Source organism: Lucilia cuprina, chromosome 6 (genome assembly GCF_022045245.1).
Source record: "Lucilia cuprina isolate Lc7/37 chromosome 6, ASM2204524v1, whole genome shotgun sequence".
Taxonomy (NCBI): domain Eukaryota; kingdom Metazoa; phylum Arthropoda; class Insecta; order Diptera; family Calliphoridae; genus Lucilia; species Lucilia cuprina.
Window position 1 is genome coordinate 2,896,045 of NC_060954.1, and position 22,728 is coordinate 2,918,772.

Genomic DNA, 22,728 nt, shown 5'->3' on the forward strand with positions numbered 1-22,728 from the left:
TATTTCCTCGAAATAAGTTTATAATGCAATTTTCTTATGCCGTAAAGAAAATTATATAAACAAAACTAATTTGTTTAATTTAAGCATAATAATAATAATAAAAATATTATTACGAGTGTATGAAGTCAAATCAAATAATAAATTTTAATACGAATATATTGCCTAGAATGAGTTATAAATTGATAATTTTTTTTTTTAAAGTTTCAACATTATTTGATTTAAATTGTTTGTTTTTCTTATCTTTCAATAATTTTACAATGAGGAGAAAGTTAGCTGTTAATATATGTGTGTTTTTCAAGAATTTCAGCAAAAATGAAATTACTTAACATTAAAAAAAAAAATTAAAATAAAATTATAAAAAAAATGTTTAACAATACATATTTGCATATATTTTTTTTGTTGATTTGTTTGTGTTTTTTTTTATATAATATTAGTGATATACAATGTAATATTATTATTCTGCTTTTTATTCATATAATTATTGTTGCCATTAGAATAAAATTGTGAGAGGTTTAGGCGTTGGAGTTTTAGATTTTTTCAATGATTACTATCACCTCCATTGCTGCCACCATTTAAACGCACCGATCTTCGTCGCGTCATAATACGTTGAGCAACCACTACACCGCTTTCATTACCCACCACCGTTGTTGAGCTTTCGTTATTTGCCATATTTTCATTTAAAGAGGAGCATTCTTCATTGGCCATACCATCTACCGCATTATCTAAAATGGTAGCATTGCCATGATTATTGCCGGTAATGAGCATTTCATTTTCATCGATCGGTTGCACAGACGGCCTACGTACGGGAGCTACACGCAATTTGGATTTTTTGGGCGGCAACGTTCTGGGCGAGGCAACAACATTAACGGCAGGTGTGTGCATCATACTGCTGCTTTCTAATGCGGCATCGCATTCATAGTTACGTTTTCGCGAAGCTACTGTACGTAATTTTGCCCCTATGGCCCCACCATTGCCCTCATGTGTGATTTCCGTTGGTGTTTCTTCGGTGCCATTAAAATATGCCGTTGTCGTAGAGGTCGTTGTGTTATTGATATTATTACGCAGGCATGTTGGTTCGTCCATTGTTTCCAAAGTATTTAAATTCTGTTCGTTTACATTGGCAGGTTGTTGTGGTGTAGTGTTGTGGCTAAAATTGTTATTGCCATTAACTGCAGCTAATTTGTCATCTTTGTCTTGTGGACATTCATTTTCATGGCTTTGTTCATCTTTCATTGTGGCATCTTCGTCGGCGTCTGTGGTGGCATTTGTATTCAGACCTGTTTTCAATTGATAGTTTTCTTTTTCGAGGATTTGTATGCGATCTCTGGTGGTTTTAAGTTCTTGTTGCAAAAACAATATAGTACTTTGCATACCTTCAACATCTTCATCTAGCTCTTGTAGAAAATCGTCAAGTTCTGAAGCGAAAAAAATACATATTTCGGTTAAAAAAGAAATTTTAATAATTTTTAAAAAAACATACCTGATTGTGATTTTTTAACTTCTTCGCTGAAACTTTTTTGCATGGCCAGTTCTGTTTCTAATTTTGCCAGGCGACCATTAGAGGTCATTTTGCCTAGTTCTTCATTTTCCTGATATAGTAGACGACATTTGGCCATTAAACGTTTGCCTGTATTAGAATCTGGTGTAAATTTCCAAGCTGCCAGTTCATTTTGTGTTTCTTCCAATTTGGCTTTGGTGGCTTTAAGTTCTTTCTTGAGTTTATCGAATAGCAAATTAACAGCTGGATCCAATAAAGCTGATCTTAAGGCAACGGCCGATGGAGCCTGGGCTGCCTTATATTCCGCTATTTGGCTCTGCAATAACAAATACAAATTAATAAGATCTATTTATCTATTTATCTATTTATTTATCTATCTATATATTGATCTATCTATCTAGCTATCTATCTAGCAATCTATCTAGCTATCTATCTAGCTATCTATCTAGCTATCTAGCTATCTATCTATCTATCTATCTATCTATCTATCTATCTATCTATCTATCTATCTATCTATCTATCTATCTATCTATCTACATATCTATCTATCTATCTATCTATCTATCTATCTATCTATCTATCTATCTATCTATCTATCTATCTATCTATCTATCTATCTATCTATCTATCTATCTATCTATCTATCTATCTATCTATCTATCTATCTATCTATATATAAAGGTTATAAAAAGCACAAGAAAACTTACCACATAATCTTGAAATTCCTGTTCTTTATTGGCCAATCTGCGCATGAGTATCTTTTCGCGTCTCTGGGCATCGGCACATTGTTGTGTGAGTCTTGTTTGCTCGACTTTGAGACTCTCAATTTCATCTAAATTTGGCGCGTTAACAGAATACAATAAAATGAAGAAAGAATAAACAAAAATAAATTAATTTTTAACCTCCATTAAACGTATGTTATCTACAACATAAAACACACACACATACACAGTTTAATGTTAAAAAAGCATTACAAACAATTATTTTTTTAATAAAAAATATATTTTTGTATTGTTTTTTTTTCAATTATTTTTCATATTTCTTTTAACTTTTCTTTCTATACAATAATTATAATAATAACATAAATGAAATTTTTTTTTAAGAAAATGATAATAAAGTGGTTATAAATAAATATAAATATAAAAAACAGAAATAGTATGTAATTCTATTTTTTATAATTATTATTATTTGTTGGTGGGTTAAAAACAAAATACGAAATCATACCAATACTATGCATTCATTCGCATTCGTGTTGTTGTTGCTGATGTTGTTAAATCGTGTCATTTTGTGCGAGAGAATTTTATTATTATTATTTTTTATATAAAATATTTTTGTTATTTTGTGACTGTTGCTGGATGATAATAGACACCTGTACGAGAGTGAACCCACGAAAAAAACAAGGTTTTAATCAAGAACGTGTATGTTACAACGTTATTTTTATTTTATTTAATTTTTCAGATTAATTCATTTCTTCTTTTTATTTGTTACGCGTTTTTGAGAGAGTGTTAAGATTTTTATTTCAATTTAATTTCTATAGAAATACAAAAACAAATTTAATTTTATGGATAAAAAAGATTTTCTTATCGAGACTAATAAACACTTTACTTTATGGATTCTCTCTCTCAATTACTTTGTTATTCTCATATTTTGTGATTTTCTCAATGTGAGATTTTATTATTATATATTTCAAATCTTGTGTTTTACACTTTATTTAAGATTTCATTATATATTTTTCTAGTGATCTAGACAAAAAAACACTGAAATATTTGCAATACCGAACACACTTCTTATTGACGCTTTTTGAACTTCTTTATTCAGATTTATACAATCATTCACCTTTAAAGTTTATCATATTTGATTTTTATATTATTTATTCTTTTATTTTGTATTTTTTAACTTTATTAAGTGTACAGTTTAGTTTTAAAAAATCATTCTTTTATTATGATGTTATATCTATTTGATACTCTTCATTTTAATTAAAAATACATATGGTCTAGTATTTGTGAAACCAAGCATATATGATAATATCAGTGTTAATTCGACTATTGCGTCCGCACATTATAGCTAGAACTGAACTAGAACTAAACTTAAACTCAACTAGAACTGAACTAGAACTGAACTAGAACTGAACTAGAACTGAACTAAACTAGAACTAAAACTCAAGTAGAACTGAAATAGAACTGAACAAAAACTAAACTAGAACTGAACTAGAACTGAACTAGAACTGAACTAGAACTGAACTAGAACTGAACTAGAACTGAACTAGAACTGAACTAGAACTGAACTAGAACTGAACTAGAACTGAACTAGAACTGAACTAGAACTGAACTAGAACTGAACTAGAACTGAACTAGAACTGAACTAGAACTGAACTAGAACTGAACTAGAACTGAACTAGAACTGAACTAGAAATGAACTAGAAATGAACTAGAACTGAACTAAAACTGAACCAGAACAGAACTGTACTAGAATAGAACTGAACTAGAACAGAACTAGAACAGAACTAGAACAGAACTAGAACAGAACTAGAACAGAACTAGAACAGAACTAGAACAGAACTAGAACAGAACTAGAACTGAACTAGAACTGAACTGAACTAGAACTGAACTAGAACGGAACTGGAACTAGAACTGAACTAAAACTGAACTTGAACTGAACTAGAACAGAACTTGAACTGAACAAGAACTGAACTAGAACTGTACTAGAACTGAACTAGAACTGAACTAGAACTGAACTAGAATTGAACTAGAACTGAACTAGAACTGAACTAGAACTGAACTAGAACTGAACTAGAACTGAACTAGAACTGAACTAGAACTGAACTAGAACTGAACTAGAACTGAACTAGAACTGAACTAGAACTGAACTAGAACTGAACTAGAACTGAACTAAAACTGAACTAAAACTGAGCTATTAATATTACTGAACAAGTACTGATCTAATACTGAACTAGAACTGAGAATCTAGAAGTGAACTAGATCTGAACTAGATCTAAAATGAACTAGAACTTAACTAGAACTGAACTAGAAATAATCTAGAGTTGTACTAGAATTAAACTAGAACTGAACTAGAGCTGAACTTGAACACGAACTACGCGTACACCAAATGATGCAATACCATTCAAGATCTGTGCACGATCCTGGACAAAAGTTGCTTAGTTAACAATAGCAAGATGCAATAGTCTTGTAAAAGTAGATAATTTTTAAGCTTACGAATAGCCGAGTATTCAATGAACAGGTCTAAATATTAAGTACAAACTAGTAAAAAGTATATGGTTTATAGTTTATGGATTAAACGTCATAATAGTCTATGGCTATTGGACAATTACATTTAAAGAGGTAAATTTCAACCTCATTTCAAGCATGAATTTGTGATTGTTAGTTACCCACATTTATGCTTGATTTTAATAACAAAGACCCTAAAAATACAGCTTCAATATGCATATGAATGTATATTTAAATTAATGATAAGAATATCGTTATAGTATAACTTTAAAAGTAGATTTAAAAAACAAAATTTGTACACCATATTTATTTACATAATTTATACAAATTTATATTAAAATATATAATTTCTAAATCACGCAACACTTTATTAGGATAACGAATTTATTAATATTATTTATATTATTTTTTAAGTAAAATTTTGTATAATTTTTGCTTTTTTACATTATTTTTATTTCTTTTATATTTCATTTCTATGGCTTTTGCTTATGATTTGACTTTATCATTATATTTTTTATGATTTTATTTCTCATTTATTTTTTATTCGAATGGAATAAAAAAAAGAAAACGAGAAAATATTTTTGTAAGTATACACACACTCGCGCACGTAGACCGACCGATTGATTATTACCGGGTGGTTATAAAATATACAAAAAAAAGTATGTTTTTTTTTCTTTCATTCAGATAGAGAATTTTACAGAGTGACGAAGTGAAGGGGGAAGTTTTATAGGGCGCGTAAAGTAAAGAAAACAAAAACAAACAATGTAGATATATAAACGATAAGGCGAAGTTGTACGTGAAAAACTATACACATTTTTATTTATTTTTTTTAACATATTCCTTTTATATAGGAAAATTCTTTTATTTTTGTATATTTTATTTTTTAGTGCAAATGTTCTTTTATTTGGATTTTTTTTTATTTTTCTTTTCACTTTTTATATAAAGTTTATAAAGGGCACATTTTTGCATATTTTTTCATTTAAAATTACAAAGTTCTTTTTGTATTTTGCTTTCATTTAATATATTTTTATATTTTTCATTTAATTTATTTTATTTTATATATTTTACATTTGTAATGTAATAAATATTTTTTTTTCGTTATTTATAAAAACACTTTTTTCACATGAACTTAAAACTAAAGGTTAAAAAATTTTGTTTACAAGATTTTTTAATATTTATAGTTTGTTTGGAAAAGTTCTTAAGAGTCAATAAGAGTGTTCGCTGTCTAATTGTTCAGATTTTATAAGAGTCTACAAAAGCGTTATCATCTTAGTAACAGTCTAGGCAAAATCTTATTTAAAAAAAATAATGTTATATGTAAAAATAACCACAACACCCAAAAATTAAGAAAAATTAAAAATAAAATTAAATTTATAATAAAGTTAAACTTTCTTTAGGTTTTAACAGATTTTAATAATTATTTTCTTTTAATTTTAGAATTTAGGCGCACAAAACACACACAAGAAAACACAGTTTATTTAAAAGAATTCTTTAAAGAATTTCCTTATATTTTTTTAATTTTTTTTTACTTTAATATTTTTAATTGAATTTTTTCTTTTCTTTTGAGATTTCAAAACATTTTTCAAATTCGTATTTATATTATTTTGTTTTTATTTTATAGAGAAAAACTTGTTTTAAAAATATACCTTCGAGTAAACGTTGACGCTGTTCAGCAGCAGCGATTGCGGCAGCAGCAGCAACTGTATCCTGATGATGCGTTTGTGTTATAGGTGGCGATGCAGGCCTTGAGGCCGGTTGCTGCTGCTGTTGTTGATGCGTATGATGCGAATGATGATGGTGATGATGATGCGAATGCGACGTATGATGATACGACGCATGATGGGTGTTGTGATGGGATGTAGTGGGTTCCTCTGAAGCCGATGGTGTGGGTGAAGCTGGTCCCGATAGAAGACCAGCATTATTTACCATTAGACTACCACTACCTCCCACAACTGCGCCACCCCCGGTTGTATTATGTAAATTTTGTTCATATTGTTTAGACATTTTATCGTAACTGTTCATCAAAGGTCTCTGATCGTCCATAGTCATTGCAGCGACACTCATTACAATTACAATAATATATGGGCAATTTTATTTATATATTTAATTTGCCTTTTTGTTATAAAATCCTTAAACTAACTTTTTTTTGTTTGATAGAAGACAAAGAAAGAGCTTTTTGTCTGACGCCGAGTAATTTACGGGGGGGTTTCGTTTCTATTATTCTCTCTATTTTATTTAAGATTATTTATGTATTTATTTTGATTTACGCTTTATACAACGAAAAGAAATTGGACAAAAAATTTTCTCGTTGTCGTCAGAGACTTTTTTACATTTGCTTTTATTGCTTGCTTCTTCTTTCTTCAAATTCGATACATATTTTTTCGCTTTAAGAAATTTTTCATGAGACTCCGCCAACACTTTTTTTCAAACGCTATTTTCACTTACTTTCTTAATATAATTTTTGCAAATTTTACACTTTTCATAGAAAATGTTCTTTGGAGCACACTTTTTTAATAAATTTAATGGGAATTAAACACTTTTAACGCGTTAAAATTAATTTTTTCACACGCAGTGAAATTTCGTCGCGTCACAACTTTTGTAATAAAAAATCCAATATGGTGGACTGCAGAGAAAAAAGCAGAGTTGCTTAAATTCTTAAGAAAAACTTGGCAACACTGTTTTCATTAAATTTTAAATATAGTTGCCAGACTTGAAAATGTCAAATGCATATCTATGATATGCAAAGAAAATATATACGTAACCGACGCATTGCTGTTACAAAATTTATAAACAGAATATATATGTGTACTTTCGCTTTTTTCTTTTTCTTGAAAAGGTAAATCTGTTGGATCTATAGCTACGAAATTTTTGGAGATGATGCTAATAGACCTAAAATATTAACTTCGAAAAAAAACTAAAATCGATTGATATCACTTACGTCCATTTTTGCAAAATGCACGTAAGCGATATCAAAAAAAAAAATTTTCCATAGGCCATCATTGACCCTGATAATTGATTTTAACGTTTTTTACGTACAACAATAAAACAATTTTTGTTGAAAGTAAAATATGTCTACCAAATTTAACCCATATAAGATTGTCTTCTGAAAATGACTTAAACCCACATAAATGGTTTTCAAATGTCGATGCAATAATTGAATTCGACGAAAAAAAAATATTTTAAATTATGGAGAACTTGGTCCGTAGTTTACCCAATCCCACACTTAAGTCCCTATTCCGAAAATCACGCTGACGTTCTTATTAATCTAATGATCAAAGTCCATATACATAGATATATGAGTATTTCTGGCTAAAAAGAAATATTGGCCGACCCTAGGGAAACTTGGAGAAAGGATTTTTTTTTAATTTTCAAGAATTTTTTATCCATAATTTCTTTCGCAACTTTAGTGTATGCTCTGTTGTTATAAACAATATATTTGCTTCCGAAATCCCACTTTCTGAACTCTCGCATTCCGTTTTTATATAAAATCGTTAATAAAATTAAACGTAGTTGAAAATTTAGCCGGCTTACAGTCGATTTTAATACGACGCCGTCATATTTAGTCTTAGTCGGCGCAGGGTTCTGTGTGGCGTGCAAAAAAATGTGGCGGAGTAGCTGGTAAACAATAAAAATTAATAAAATTGTTTAGAAAAATGTCTTCAAAAATTGTTATTAATAAACGTGTTAAAGGTTTACCGCGAGAAGAGTTGGAAAAATTATCAAAAAATGATTTAATTGATAAAATTATACAGCTAGAAGCATATAATTTTCAACTCAAAAATATTTTAAATAAAAAACTTAATGCTGATGGTGGCGGTAATGAAACTGAACAAAATGAGGAGCTTCTAAAGGAGTTAAATGAACTGCAGACTATGCAACCCAATCAAGCAAATAGATTAGCAAGTGTTAATAAAAAAGACTTGGAGGAGGATGTGGCTGGTGATAAAAAATCGAAAAAACGACAATTTGATTTCAGCAAGTAAGTAATGTGGAGCCATTATGTATGTAACTCGTTATTTTATATTTTTCCATAGATGTGCCAAACGTCATGTTTTAATGAAATTTTTATATTTTGGCTGGGATTACCAAGGTTTTGCCTGTCAGGAAGATTCTAATGCTACTATTGGTAATATTTTTTCTTTAAAAAAGAGTTTGTTATAAAACTTTGTTAATATTATCCTAACATTGTAGAACATCATCTTTTCAAAGCCTTGACGCGCTGCTGTCTCATTGAATCCCGTGCCACTTCCAACTATCACCGTTGTGGCCGTACCGACAAAGAGGTTAGTGCCTTTTGTCAGGTAATTTCCATTGATTTACGCAGTAAATTTCCAGAAGATAAACAGTTCGAAGAGGAAAGTTTGCGTAACGAAATAGATTATTGTGGCTTATTAAATCGTATATTGCCAAAAAATATACAATGCATAGCCTGGATGCCTTTAAAAACTCCGGTGTATAGTGCCAGATTTGATTGTGTCGCTAGGACCTATAGATATTTTTTCCCCAAAGGTGATTTGAATATTGAGGTAAGTACGATTTTTTTCTAATTATGTATATTCAGTTCTAGTCTAGATCTAGTTTAGCTCTAGTTAGTTTTTTGTTCTGTTCCTGTTTGATTCAATTTTAGTTTTTAGTCAAGTTCAGCACCTCAGTACTTTTTACATAGTTGATTTTAATTCGTTCTTAAAATGAGTTGTTTTACCGACCACATGTTTACAAATAGTGTTGCCATATCGCAATTAATTAAACCGTTATTCTTTTTTGTACTCTTTTGTTTTTTTTTTGATCAGTCTATGCAAAAAGCTTGTTTATTACTGCAAAGACATGCAGATTTCCGCAATTTTTGTAAAATGGATGTTCACAATGGTGTTACCAACTATATGCGTAACTTGCAATCAGCTAGCATTCATCTATGTCCTAATGAATCGGAAAAACAGCAGACCGGTTATAATATGTATTATTTACAAATTAAAGCAAATGCATTTTTATGGCATCAAATACGCTGCATAATGGCAGTCTTAATATTAATCGGCCAAGAAAAAGAGGATCCTGAGGTTATAACAGAACTATTGGATGTGGAAAAGAATCCTTGGTAAGTATAAATAAAATTTTCTTTATTTTATATTGAAACTTCTATTAAAGTAAATTATTTCTTTAGTAAACCCCAATATACTCCCGCCATTGGTTTACCTTTAAATCTATTCAATTGTGAATTTCGTAAAAAAACATGTCGTAAAACCAATGAAGAATTGATGGCTGAAGAAGAGGATATAATAGATTCCTCTCCTGTGCATGAAGATTCTTCAGAAGAAGAATCAGATATTACCAAATGGATTTATAATGAGGAAAACTTGCAAAAACTTATAGAGAATATACAAAGTGAATGGTCTCAATTTAGCATAAAGTAAGTTCAAACAAAATTTATATTATTTAGGAAAATATTGTTGTATAACAAATGTTTTTGTTATTTTAGAGCCACCATGATACGTACTGTTTTATTTGAATTGGAAAATACTTTACAAAAAGAATTCCAACCTCAGGATATTAAAACGCAAGTTTTACTACTGCAAGATTGTGTTAAACCGCGACAATATCAAAAGCTATTAAATCGCAAAAGATGCGGTAAGTTTTTTACTGCGTTAAAGAAAATTTCATAAACCTATTTATATTCTTCATAAATTTTTACAGAAAGTTTAGAAAATCGCATAGATCATTTTGTTAAAAAACAACGTTTAATTTTACAAACCGACCATCCATCAAATAAATAATTCATTTAACCAACAATCCCGTTAAAAAAACAAAAACAAGGTAAGTAGATATTTTGTTTAGTAATTCTTTTTAATACACATTCAACATTTTCTTTAATATGTTTTTTTTTTTTTTTTTTTGTTTTTGTTAAATTTACAATTAAAATAATTGCGGCCACTTATATTTCCTAAATAACTTATTTTAAAAAGTTAATTTAAAATTTGAAACTTAATTGAAAATTTTCTTTTTCTCAATATTTTTCCATTATCTTTTTTGTACGTGTTTTTTAAATTGTTTCTGCCTTAAACTATAAAATAGTATAATAACAAATGAGACGTTTTATAAATTACCTTTACTAGAACTTATTAATTAAAAAAAAAATACATCGTTTTAATATAATTAACTATTTAAGACAAAAAAAAAAAAAAAAAATGTTTTATAAATAAAAATTTACTTATAGTATAGCTCTGCTTACTATACAAAATCAAAAGTTAAAGCAATAACTTTTAAAGAATTCTATAAATTTGCCATATTTCAACATTATTTAACAAACAAATACAATACACTAAACTGAATTATAGCTAAAGTTAATTTTTTATATTAGTTTAAAACACTAAATGTTTGTTTTATATAGGTACTTAATTAAATATTCAATTATTGATTTATTTCTCGTTATTTAACTATAAATTCTTTGAAAGATTTATTATTTCTGCTCTCTTTTAAGCCCCCATTGATTTAGCCTTTTGTAGTCTGTTAGGAAGAGAATAAAATTGTTTGTTAGAAATAATTTTATTTCAAATTTTAATTCATTTTTGAACTTACCTTCTTCTTAGTAGTTTTAGAACTATAGCACCCTCTCGAACATTTTTAAATAATGCTATAGTTTCGGCATGACTCATACCTTGTACTGAATTGCCATTGATTTCTAAAATTTCATCGCCTGGGAAAAGAAATTACAAATTAATTTTTTAGTTTTATTCTAGTTGTGTTCTAGTTCTGTTCTAGTTCTAGTTCTAGTTCTGTTCTAGTTCTGTTCTAGTTCTGTTCTAGTTCTGTTCTAGTTCTGTTCTAGTTCTGTTCTAGTTCTGTTCTAGTTCTGTTCTAGTTCTGTTCTAGTTCTGTTCTAGTTCTGTTCTAGTTCTGTTCTAGTTCTGTTCTAGTTCTGTTCTAGTTCTGTTCTAGTTCTGTTCTAGTTCTGTTCTAGTTCTGTTCTAGTTCTGTTCTAGTTCTGTTCTAGTTCTGTTCTAGTTCTGTTCTAGTTCTGTTCTAGTTCTGTTCTAGTTCTGTTCTAGTTCTGTTCTAGTTCTGTTCTAGTTCTGTTCTAGTTCTGTTCTAGTTCTGTTCTAGTTCTGTTCTAGTTCTGTTCTAGTTCTGTTCTAGTTCTGTTCTAGTTCTGTTCTAGTTCTGTTCTAGTTCTGTTCTAGTTCTGTTCTAGCTAGTTCTGTTCTAGTTCTGTTCTAGTTCTATTCTAGTTTCTGTTCTAGTTCTGTTCTAGTTCTGTTCTAGTTCTGTTCTAGTTCTGTTCTAGTTCTGTTCTAGTTCTGTTCTAGTTCTGTTCTAGTTCTGTTCTAGTTCTGTTCTAGTTCTGTTCTAGTTCTGTTCTAGTTCTGTTTTAGTTATGTTCTAGTTCTGTTCTAGTTCTGTTCTAGTTCTGTTCTAGTTCTGTTCTAGTTCTGTTCTAGTTCTGTTCTAGTTCTGTTCTAGTTCTGTTCTAGTTCTGTTCTAGTTCTGTTCTAGTTCTGTTCTAGTTCTGTTCTAGTTCTGTTCTAGTTCTGTTCTAGTTCTGTTCTAGTTCTGTTCTAGTTCTGTTCTAGTTCTGTTCTAGTTCTGTTCTAGTTCTGTTCTAGTTCTGTTCTAGTTCTGTTCTAGTTCTGTTCTAGTAATGTTCTAGTTCTGTTCTAGTTCTGTTCTAGTTCTGTTCTAGTTCTGTTCTAGTTCTGTTCTAGTTCTGTTCTAGTTCTGTTCTAGTTCTGTTCTGTTCTAGTTCTACTCTAGTTCTGTTCTAGTTCTGTTCTAGTACTGTTCTAGTGTTATTCTACTGCTGCTCTAGTTCTGTTCTAGTTCTATGACAAACTCTATTTAATTTTTAAAATAACTTACCAGCTTGCAATGTGCCATCATCTGCTGCCTGTCCCGTAGGGAATACAGTCTTAACAAAAATGCCCATGTTACCTTTAGGTGAATCACGACCGCCAACAATACTAAAACCTAAAGATTTCATGCCAGGTCCCTTAAAGAATGTCACAACTCTAGGAGTACCGCGTCGGGAGCCTAAATTAGAAAATTGAACAATATGTTTCATTAGGTTTTAAATTAAACATAATTTTTGGTAAATATTAATTGAATTAATTAAATGAAAATTCGTTTAGAAGTAATTGTTTATAAAGCTTGTGTTAAATTTGTAAAATCGATTCAAAATGAGTTAAGTACAATTGTATAAGAAATATGAATTAGGGAACTAAACTACATTTTAAAAATTCAAGTGTAATTAAGTTTTAGTAAAGATTTTATCGTTCCTGTTTTAAAAACCAGGACTTTATCATATAATATTGTTTCACTCAAGCATTTGTTCTAAATTTAAAAATTACTTTTTCAATTGCAAACATTTTTAATAATTTGAATTGAAAATTCCCTAACATACTTCCCAGTAGGACCTATATTTATATCCCTCCCACCACTTACCATCACTCATTGAGGCTCTGATTACCTCAGCCATTTCTTCATCTCTAATTGTTAGTTTGGCCACGGGTAATGAGGGACGATGATGTTGTAGCATGGCTGCTGATGGTGTAGCCATAGCCGGTGTTAAATATGTCCGATTACCCACTGTTGCTGTAGTAGTGGTTGAAGCATTAGATTGATTTGTTGTAGTGGATGAAGGAACATTTAAATTATTTTGATGTTGATGATGATTATTGTGTTTGGTTAAATGATTTAAGGTTAAAGTAGTATTACTTATATATTTTGGTGGCATTTGTTGGTGCAATTGTTTTGTTGTTGTTGTACTATTGAGATCATGTGTAACATCCGTTTGATGCTGTTGTTGAGCATTTACAGACGATTGAAAACGTTTACTAACACCACAACTAGTAACGTTGTCATCCTCTAAATCAAGGACATTATTAGCTAAAGTTATTGTAGGTGTGGCAGAGTTGGTGTTATCATTATGAAGGGAATAATTGTTGTTGGTGTTTGTTTGGTTGTGATTATTAGTATTAGCATTAGTCTTATTATGATTATTTGTTGTATTATTGGTGTATTGTTGTTGTTGTTGTTGGTTAGCATTTGTTGTTGCTGTTTGAGCTTGATTATTAGTATTATTTGGCTGCAGAAATAAACTTAAACGTGACGAACTAAGGCGAGAGTGTGCAAAACGCAACGAACGATAATGCGAATTTGAGAGATTTATTGAATTGCGGGTATAGTGAGTGCGTGCTGGGAAGGGTTGTGCTGCTTGTGTAGCACCCTCCAAACTATCTTGACTTATGAGACTAGCTTTGCGAGTTTCTATACTTAAAGAAGCACTACGATTACCACACTGAGGCGGCTGTAGGGGTGTCTGTATCGCGGCGCCCTCTGAACAGCGTTTACGATTCAACAATTGCCATTTCTCATCATCGCTTATCGTGTGCGTAGCTAGAGAAACACTAGACGAACGATTGTTATAGACCGGAGTGTATTCGTTTGTGTAAAGCATAGGGGTTAATTCCAAATTGCGCTGACCTGAAGAAGAACGGGCACGACGTCTTAAATGTTCCAAAGCAGAGGCATCCATAGAATGTCGTGGAGTGGAACATCTTCTGTGCTGCATTAAAGGCATGGAAGGGGGCATTGGTCCACTGGGCGGTGAAGTAACATCCACGGCTGAGTTAATGGTAGAAGTACTAGCTATAGACTCGGCATCATCATCTCGTTCATGTTCCAAAGCCAACTGTAAACTATGCAAATCATAGCTATTGATACTGTCGGTACTTTGGGTGCGTTGTGTATAACTTAAACGTTTTCTAGCTCGAGCCAAATAATCATTTCTTGATTGAGGCGGTGGTGGTGGCGTGTCCGCTGTTAGAGATTGCATAGAACTATACAAATCAGTTTGTGTTGGATTTGATTCCATTTCTGTTTTTTGCCCATAAGCTGAAGAGCCATCAATTTTGATTTTAGTATAAAAATCCGTTATAGTATGAACCTCATCGTGGGCTATAACCAAATCAATGCAATTGTCGACAAAGGAGCTTAGTAAACGTTGTACCTCCTGGAACGATTGTATGCCACGTAAATGATTGCCATTAACATTGACAATTTCGTCTCCCAAACGAAGGCGGCCATCTCTGTAAAGGAAACGATATTTTAAAATTAAATGGAAAATTCAATATATTAAAGGGTTTCTATAAGGAGTCTGAACTATAGATCAGTCTATAGTCTGACCTATAGATTATTTGCTCTTATTAAAAGACCCTTTAAGAAATATGTGTTTTAGACTTCTACTTACTTTTGAGCCATACCATACGTATCTATTTCGACAATCAAATATCTATATTGCATTTCATTATTGCTGGTTTGTACAGTTTTGGGCGATAGTACCAAACCTATATAGTCCTCTTGGCATTTTCTCTCCAATTTCACCTGTCTAAACCGACGACGTATAGTCTCGGTTTCATAATCATAATTATAGCCACCCAACGAAACGGGACCACTCATAGTACTACAAATACTACTCGAACGCAAAGCATTACTACCGCCACCACTTGTCATCACTCCACCTCCCAAACCCTCCGATGAGGTGAGTGATATTAGGGAATTTCTTTTTAGAGTACCCGAAGCAATGGATTCTGTATCTCCTCCGGAGATACCAAGACTATTGCTTAGGCGTGTGATATTATTGCCACCATCACTATCGTAACCCGATTCATTTGAACTTAGACAACTACTTAATCTTTGGTAAAGTGGTTCCCAGTCCTTGGAAGTAATGCTGTTGTTGCGTGAAACATCACCACTGCCGCCGCCAGACTGTTGAGATGCCTGCTGCATGGGCGAGCAATTGCCAATAGCACTATCATCCGAGGAATAACGCTTCGTTAAAGAATCATTCCGATAAATCATTTTTACCGAATGATTTGGTGTAGAGCTAGCAATTGAGAGATTATCTGTCAATTGATTAAAGTCAGTTTCGACGGCAGGTAAAATAGTGGAATTGCGATGTTTTGGTAAAGGAGAATTGGGTACATGCAGATACTGTTGTTGCTGCTGTTGCTCGGCCAAAGTGTGTAAACTGGAGAGGGAAGGTTGTTTCATCACCGAACCATTATTTTCTTCTGGTAACACGGATAGTCTAGAGCGCAGAAAGGCATAAGGAAAGGCGGCTCTTCTACTATTAGGATCTCCCGAGTTTTGGGGTGAGGTGGCTGAAGAGGGTTCTGATGCTGAGTTAGTTGTTGTTATAACCACTTGTCCCACCTTGGCTATATCATCACAACTACTAGACTTTATACCCGCACTGGCTATACTACCATTACTGCCATTTAACAAATTAGCTCCACTTTTAAGCAAACCACTCATTGATTGCCTCTTTTGACCATTAGCTAAATTTAAACCATCACTAGGATCATCACACTTCACATAGGAACAAGTAGTCAACTGACTCGTTGAACTACTACGATATAGAGAAGCTGTTGATGCTTGATTATTTGGTTGCTCCGCCGCTTTGACCAGATTATGAGATTTATGATTTAACATGCCTGTCGATCCTATGCGATGAAAGAAATTCTTTATAGCCTTTGTCTGCGGCCTCGTTTGCGACGTGTGTGTTGGTGTACTAGAAGCTGAGGCAGAGTGCTGTGTTCCTTCCAATTTATTTTGTAATTTTATACTTTGATTTTTTTGCTGTTCACGATTTTTAATCGTTTCTATGGGTCCAGATTTACATTTCTTTAGGGTATTGCTTTGATAGTGTCCCTCACGATTGTTGGAATTGTGTGTGGGAGTGTTATTGCATTGATTGGTGTTATTGCTGCTGGCATTGTGATGATTGGGCGAGTGGAAGAGGCTGCGTAAATCGGTGTGAGACTTGTGAGTGTTGTGGGTGTCACTGCGTTTTAAGATGTCTAGTTTACGGCTCATACGTTTACCCCAAGTGAAAACTGAAAAGAAAAAAAGAAGAAGGATAATTTTTAAAAGGGGGTTGAAGGAAGTTTGTTAAAGAGTATTAGTAATAATGATTGAACTTGTATTGTTGATTAAGATCGAAATTTAGTTCAAAATTTTGAAAATGTTTCAATTTTTGAAATTTTATAATTTTTTATTTCAAAAAGCTCTTATTTTGAATAAAGTTTGAATTTTCGAAAATTAACAAAAATTTTTATTTTTGAACAATTTCGAAAATTTGAATTAAAGTTGAAAATTTTCAAAATTGCAAAAAATACAAAAAAGTCTTGAAAATTATATCAAAATTAAGTTTGAATTTCGTAAATATGGAAATTTATGAAAAAAATTGATTTCAAATAATTTTAAAATATTTAAATCTATTAAAATTTTGAGTTTGAGGACATAAATAATATTTGCACAATTTCAAAAATTCGAAATTAAGTTTGAAATTTATAAAATTTTTCAAAACTTTTAAATTCCTAAAAAATCACAAATTTTATGATTTTTATTTTAAAAAAATGTCTTAAACATTATTTTGTAACATAAAAACCAAATTCGAAATTATGTTCGAATATTCGAAAATTTTTAAAATCTTTGAATTTTTAAAGAAAAAATAAAAAATTTTATGATTTTTATGGCAAATAAGTTTTAAACATTATTTTTTAAACTAAAAACCAAATTCGAAATTAAATTCGAAATTTTCGAAAATTGCTTTAAACTTAAATTGCAAAGGAAATTTTAAAATTTTATGATTTTTATTAAACATTATATTAAAACATTAAAACAAGATTTGAAATTAAATTTGAATTTTCGAAATTAAGTTCGAATTTTTAAAATTAAGTTTGAATTTTCAAAATTAACGTTAAAAGCTGAGTTTTTTATTTTTTTATTACAAAGCTTAATTTAATGCTAAAAGTTCATTATTTCAGATCGGTTTGCTTAAAATGTATTTGTTTAAAATAAGTTTTTTTTTTCTAAATTTTAATCAAGTAATTTGTTTCTGTCCTCAATAAACAATAATGAAATTATATAAAGATATTAATATATATTTTCATAATCAATATATTTAGCTAAAAGGTAATTCCTATAAATTATCTCTATAACTATATTGTAATCATAACGCTCTAATAAATTTTGACGCCTTTACACACATAAAAAAAGAAAAAGGAGAACAGCAACAACAACAACAACAAAATAGTTATTACAAAAGAATAACCCAGCACAGCAAAGACCACAAGTCGGAAGCAAATTCATTTATAGGTTTTCTTATGAATAGGCTACAACCAAGGCGTTGCCAATAAGCTTAACTATCAACACCAATCAATATTGAATTAGCCAATGTCTAATAGAACAAGTAAAATGGAAAAAAAAAATCTATAATTTTTTTATGATGTTGAAGCTGTATGCTTTGGGTTTTTATTCTTTCCCTTTCGCTGTGTTTGTTGGTTATCCCCGCCATAAACCACAATAAGATGATCAATGCCAATGGCAAAACAATCAACATGAACACGTGCCGCCATAAGGAATTATCAATGTACATATTCTTCTATGACCAAGACTTGACTTTCTTTTTTTTTCTCATTTTTTTTATTGTTTTGTTTTGCCCAGGAATCCTAAGACAAGTCTGTTTTAAGCTTTAAAAACTTAGAAGAGACTTTTTTTTCAAAAATGTTTTGTATAAAAAGTTGTAGAGAAAAATGCAAATAGTTCAGAGATTTGACACTTAAAGTTATAGAACAAGACAATAGTGAATCTAGTATATGAATTGCATAGAACTAAAAGAAAAAGTACTTGCATCCTCTAGAGAATAAAACTAACGCTAGGTTGCATACATATGAATAGTTAAAGATGTTCTTACTTGTAAGAACAACATGTAAAATAATAATAATAAAAATAAAAAAAAACAAACAACAAAAAAAAAAAAAGACCTAAAACTTAACATTAACTATTCATGTGTATGGAATTCAAATCAAATGGTACTTGTGGTTTGGTTTTCTTTTGTTGCTGTTTTGTTTTTTTCTTGCTTCTTTTGTGATGTCTTGAGCCAACCATAGCTATATGAATGAAAATTGTTTGCAATTGTTGTTGTTGTTTGTTGCTTGTTTTTCAAGAATGACACTCATAAAATTGCAATTATAATAAGTGTCACTTAAAGGTGTTGTTTTTATTGTCGACTTATTCTTATTCTTCTTGTTGTTGTTCTTGTTTGCTATTCCATATGAGCTTAGTTGTTAGAAGTGAGGAAGTGTTGTTGCTTAAAAAAAATCTTTTGTTCATACTTTTAAAATACAATTTTTTAATAAGTTTTTAATAAAATTCTATTTCTGCTTGTGGTTTTTTTAAAGATGAAAAATTCTTTTAATAAAACTGAAGGTTTTTTTGTTGAGTTTTCACAAAAAAATTCAAGTAATTTTCGAAAAGATAAAGAATTTTTACAAATTATTTTAGTTTTTATACCCTACACCACTTTAGTGAGGAGGATATATTGAGTTTGCGCTGATTTTTGTAACGTAAAATAATATTGGTCCTATACCCATCTTAAAGTATATCAATCGAATCATTTTCTGAGTCGATTTAGCTATATCCGTTCGTCTGATCGACCGTCTGTCCGTTCGTCCATGTAAACCTTGTAATCAAACTACACAACGCAATTTTGAAAATAATTCAATGAAATTTTGTACATAATCTTCTATTGCCCCAGGGACGAAGCCTATTGAAAATGGTTAAAATCATAACAACCATTATTATTTCACCTGGCCCCCATACAACTGCACCCCCGAATAGGGCTGGTAAACATTGTAATCAAACTACAGGTGGCAATTTTGGAGATCTTTTATGGTACTGTAGACGAAGCCTGCTAAAAATAGTTAAAATCGGTGTATTATTTCACCTACCCCCCATACAACTGAACCCGACAAATAGGGCTTTTAAGTTCATAATTATGTTTAATATACTCGCATCTCGACAAAAAGCTGCAAAACCAAGTTCTATACTAGTCTTGATGACCCTGATGAACTTTATAACTATATGGCCTCTTTATAATTATATGGCCCCCATCAAAATTTTACTTAAATATCCACAGTTTTATTAAACATGTAGGGTAGAAGGGGGACCATACGCCACTTTTTTTTTGAGGCGGCCTCAAATTAAAACCACAATACATATTCTTAATTTTTTTCTTGGTTTGGATACTTAGATAAGTTGGCTTTAGTTTTACCTTTATTCAGGGATGATAGATAATTGATAAACGAAAACAAAATTTGATAATGCAATAAAATCGATTACTCGGTTTTTAAGTTATTCACATTGACAGATGTGCCCCTGTGTGCGCAAGGTACACGCCCCAATTTTCAAGATAATTTGATGACCCTAGCCCCCATACAAACCCCCCTTCAATAAATGTCTTAAACGTCTAAATTTGACTTGTAACGATTTGTATCGCAATAAAATTCAAGAAAACTAACTGTTATTCCAAAATATATCCTTTTCCCAAATTTACCGAGGATCGGCCCATGTTTGACCTATACTCCTATATAAAGTTTCATTTAGAAAATTTTGTTTTTTTATCAATGCTATACTTTCCTACTTGTTTTGTGTGTTTTTACATGAAAATACATCCCTGATCTAATGCGACCTGCTGGTTTTTTGAATCATATCAAAAAATGAAGAGAGCCATACGACTGTTAAATTTTCCATCCATTTTCTCTCTCAATGTGTGATTCATTACATATTGCGTTTAGACGATCCCATCCATACTACTTGTATGATCGTGTAAAGACGACTTAAAGATTCAAGTATAATTATCTATCTATCTATCTATCTATCTATCTATCTATCTATCTATCTATCTATCTATCTATCTATCTATCTATCTATCTATCTATCTATCTATCTATCTATCTATCTATCTATCTACATAACTCTCATCTGAAATAAATTTTGTTTAAATTGAACTTCTCCCGCTATCCTCATAAATATTTAAATTTATTACATTTTAATCGTTCTTAAACTGTAATCTTAATAAATTCATAACCATATAAAAATCTTTTGTTATAACTGATTGTCACAAATTTAGTTTTTACAATAATTTTACACTTTTAAAATGCCATTAACTCATAAAAAAGGAATTTTTACCATAAACTACTAAAAATCAAAATATACACAAACAAAGAATCAAAGAGACAGACGGACAGATGGACGGACTATCGGACACACAAACAGACAGACAGACATACTAACATACCACACTCATAAAATATCACCTTTAAAAAATGATTGTTGTTGTTGTTGCTGTTCAGCCACCACGAACAACAGCAAAAAGGCCAAGTTAGTAGGTCTATAACTCGTTAACTACACATATTTATTATGTTAAACTATATTTGATGGTTTTGGAGTTTTACTATGAATTTCCTTGGTTTTGTGCCTTTATGTACTTAGAAGTATGATCATAAAATATTTTTTCAAATATGTGGAGGTGTTTTTTTCGTATTTTCTCTTATAAATCTGTCCGTCTGTCTGTGAGTCTTACTGTCTGGCGTTGTAGCTCTACGAGTGTTTGGCATGTGTTGGGCGATCGTTCTTTTTTGAACAAAGAGACTTTTTAGTTTAAAAAAGAATTTCTTTCCATTCTTTTCTATCATATTACATTACATTTCCTATATCATTATGATGGTAATAATATTTGCTAATATATTGTTAATGTTATGTTAAATGCCTCAAGTGTCAAATAAAATTTAAAAACGTCCATAAGAGTTGAAATGTTTTGAAATATTTTTTTTAAACAAAACTTTTCTTTCGTGATAGTGTTGATAGGTTGTTGTAAGTGTACTTTTAGTATATAATTTAAAGGAAATGCCAAACTAAATTGTCATAGTATAAAAGGAATTTGAAAAAAGTAGAGTTACGTTTTGAGTATTTATTAATTAGTTATAATTAGAATTGTGTTTATTACATTTCACACAGCAGATTTTAAAAAAATTTAAGGAAAATTTCTTCTTTATATTCAGTTTTAAATTCCCACCGCAAACTTTCATTTTGTTCGATATTTTTTGCTTTTCAATTAAATTTTGATTGCATAACTTAACATTTATTCGTGTATATTACAATTCATCATAACTTTGGTTTTTATATTTTTTTGGTGCAAAAATCTTCTTCAAATACTTTATATAAGTCAATTATGGAATTCTTGGGAATTGTAATTTTTTTCCACTCCAAATAATCAATTTTCTTTATTTTCATTCTTTTACCACATTTATCGTATTCGATTTGTTACGAAAAATATTGCAAAAAAAAAAAACAATTACAATTTTTCAAGAAAAATCCTCACGTACGCATAATTTAATGGTCGATATTATGCCGTGCATTTCATGTTACAGACACAGACGTATGATTGAAAGGACAGACGTACAGCTAAACATTAATAAAACCATCAAGTTTAAAAAAGTTTTATCTCTTTTTTTCTTTCATTCTCTTGTTTATAACAATCATAAAATATGGTTCACATAATTCATAATTTTTATTTCGTTTTTGTTTTGTTTCGGTTGAAACGACTTTGAAGTAGCGTTATACTGAGATAATGTTTACAGTCATGTGGGGGAAATTTTTTACTTTAGTCTATAATCTAGTCTATAGACTAGTCAATTGTCTAGTATATAGTGTAGTCAATTGTCTTGTCTATAATATAGTCTATAATTTTGTCTGTAGTCTAGTTTATAGTTTAGTCTATAGACTAGTCTATAGTCTAGTATATAGTGTAGTTGATAGTCTAGTCTATAGTCTAGTCCATAGTCTAGTCTATAGTCTAGTCTATTCTATAATCTAGTCTATATACTAGTCTATAGTCTAGTATATAGTCCAGTTTATTGTCTAGTCTATAGTCTAGTCTATAGTATTTTGATATTTTGTACAAATACTATAGTCTGGTCTATAGTCTACTCTATATATTCTAGTCTATAGTCTGGTATAAAGTCTAGTCTACAGTCTGGTCTAAAGTCTAGTCTATAGTCAAGCCTATAGTTTAGTCTATAGTCTAGTCTATAGTCTAGTCTATAGTCTAGTCTATAGTCTATTCTATAGTCTAGTCTATAGTCTAGTCTATAGTCTAGTCTATAGTCTAGT

At 30.5% G+C, this 22,728-nt stretch overlaps 3 protein-coding genes across 4 annotated transcripts in view; 1 reads left to right on the forward strand and 2 right to left on the reverse strand.

Moving 5' to 3' along the window:
- Positions 1-407: 407 nt before the first annotated feature.
- LOC111679769 (pre-mRNA-splicing regulator female-lethal(2)D) lies at positions 408-7,334 on the reverse strand. The gene is made up of 4 exons (XM_023441364.2): positions 6,369-7,334; positions 2,206-2,330; positions 1,481-1,814; positions 408-1,415 (listed from the first exon to the last, which is right to left on the reverse strand). The coding sequence occupies exons 1-4, from the start codon at positions 6,784-6,786 to the stop codon at positions 538-540; spliced, it is 1,755 nt and encodes a 584-aa protein (XP_023297132.2). The 5' UTR covers positions 6,787-7,334; the 3' UTR covers positions 408-537.
- Positions 7,335-8,283: 949 nt separating this feature from the next.
- LOC111679771 (tRNA pseudouridine(38/39) synthase) lies at positions 8,284-10,511 on the forward strand. The gene is made up of 7 exons (XM_046955683.1): positions 8,284-8,701; positions 8,757-8,848; positions 8,914-9,248; positions 9,513-9,814; positions 9,881-10,126; positions 10,196-10,344; positions 10,411-10,511. The coding sequence occupies exons 1-7, from the start codon at positions 8,376-8,378 to the stop codon at positions 10,488-10,490; spliced, it is 1,530 nt and encodes a 509-aa protein (XP_046811639.1). The 5' UTR covers positions 8,284-8,375; the 3' UTR covers positions 10,491-10,511.
- A 669-nt stretch (positions 10,512-11,180) lies between these two features.
- The window catches only part of LOC111679774 (putative mediator of RNA polymerase II transcription subunit 24), an 84,741-nt gene continuing 73,193 nt past the window's right edge, over positions 11,181-22,728 (reverse strand). The window contains exons 3-8 of one of the 2 annotated variants that reach the window (XM_046955681.1): positions 14,960-16,607; positions 14,194-14,798; positions 13,153-13,302; positions 12,571-12,741; positions 11,293-11,410; positions 11,181-11,220 (exon numbers count right to left, since the gene is read on the reverse strand). In XM_046955681.1, the coding sequence (XP_046811637.1) occupies positions 11,190-11,220; positions 11,293-11,410; positions 12,571-12,741; positions 13,153-13,302; positions 14,194-14,798; positions 14,960-16,607 (2,723 nt within the window). In that variant the 3' untranslated portion in view covers positions 11,181-11,189. Of the gene's footprint in view, positions 11,221-11,292; positions 11,411-12,570; positions 12,742-13,152; positions 14,799-14,959; positions 16,608-22,728 lie in introns of both variants that reach the window. The other variant, XM_046955680.1, reaches the window with a different exon arrangement.

What these genes read in the sequence shown, in the direction of transcription:
- LOC111679769 (XM_023441364.2), bottom strand. Translation starts at nt 6,786, where the DNA reads ATGAGTGTCGCTGCAATGACTATGGACGATCAGAGACCTTTGATGAAC. An exon ending in GCGTCAACGTTTACTCGAAG is followed by an intron (nt 2,331 to 6,368) that starts GTATATTTTTAA and finishes CGCCAAATTTAG; the next exon opens with ATGAAATTGAGAGTCTCAAA. An exon ending in AGGAATTTCAAGATTATGTG is followed by an intron (nt 1,815 to 2,205) that starts GTAAGTTTTCTT and finishes TTGTTATTGCAG; the next exon opens with AGCCAAATAGCGGAATATAA.
- LOC111679771 (XM_046955683.1), top strand. Translation starts at nt 8,376, where the DNA reads ATGTCTTCAAAAATTGTTATTAATAAACGTGTTAAAGGTTTACCGCGA. An exon ending in AAGGTGATTTGAATATTGAG is followed by an intron (nt 9,249 to 9,512) that starts GTAAGTACGATT and finishes TTTTTTGATCAG; the next exon opens with TCTATGCAAAAAGCTTGTTT. An exon ending in TGGTCTCAATTTAGCATAAA is followed by an intron (nt 10,127 to 10,195) that starts GTAAGTTCAAAC and finishes TTGTTATTTTAG; the next exon opens with AGCCACCATGATACGTACTG.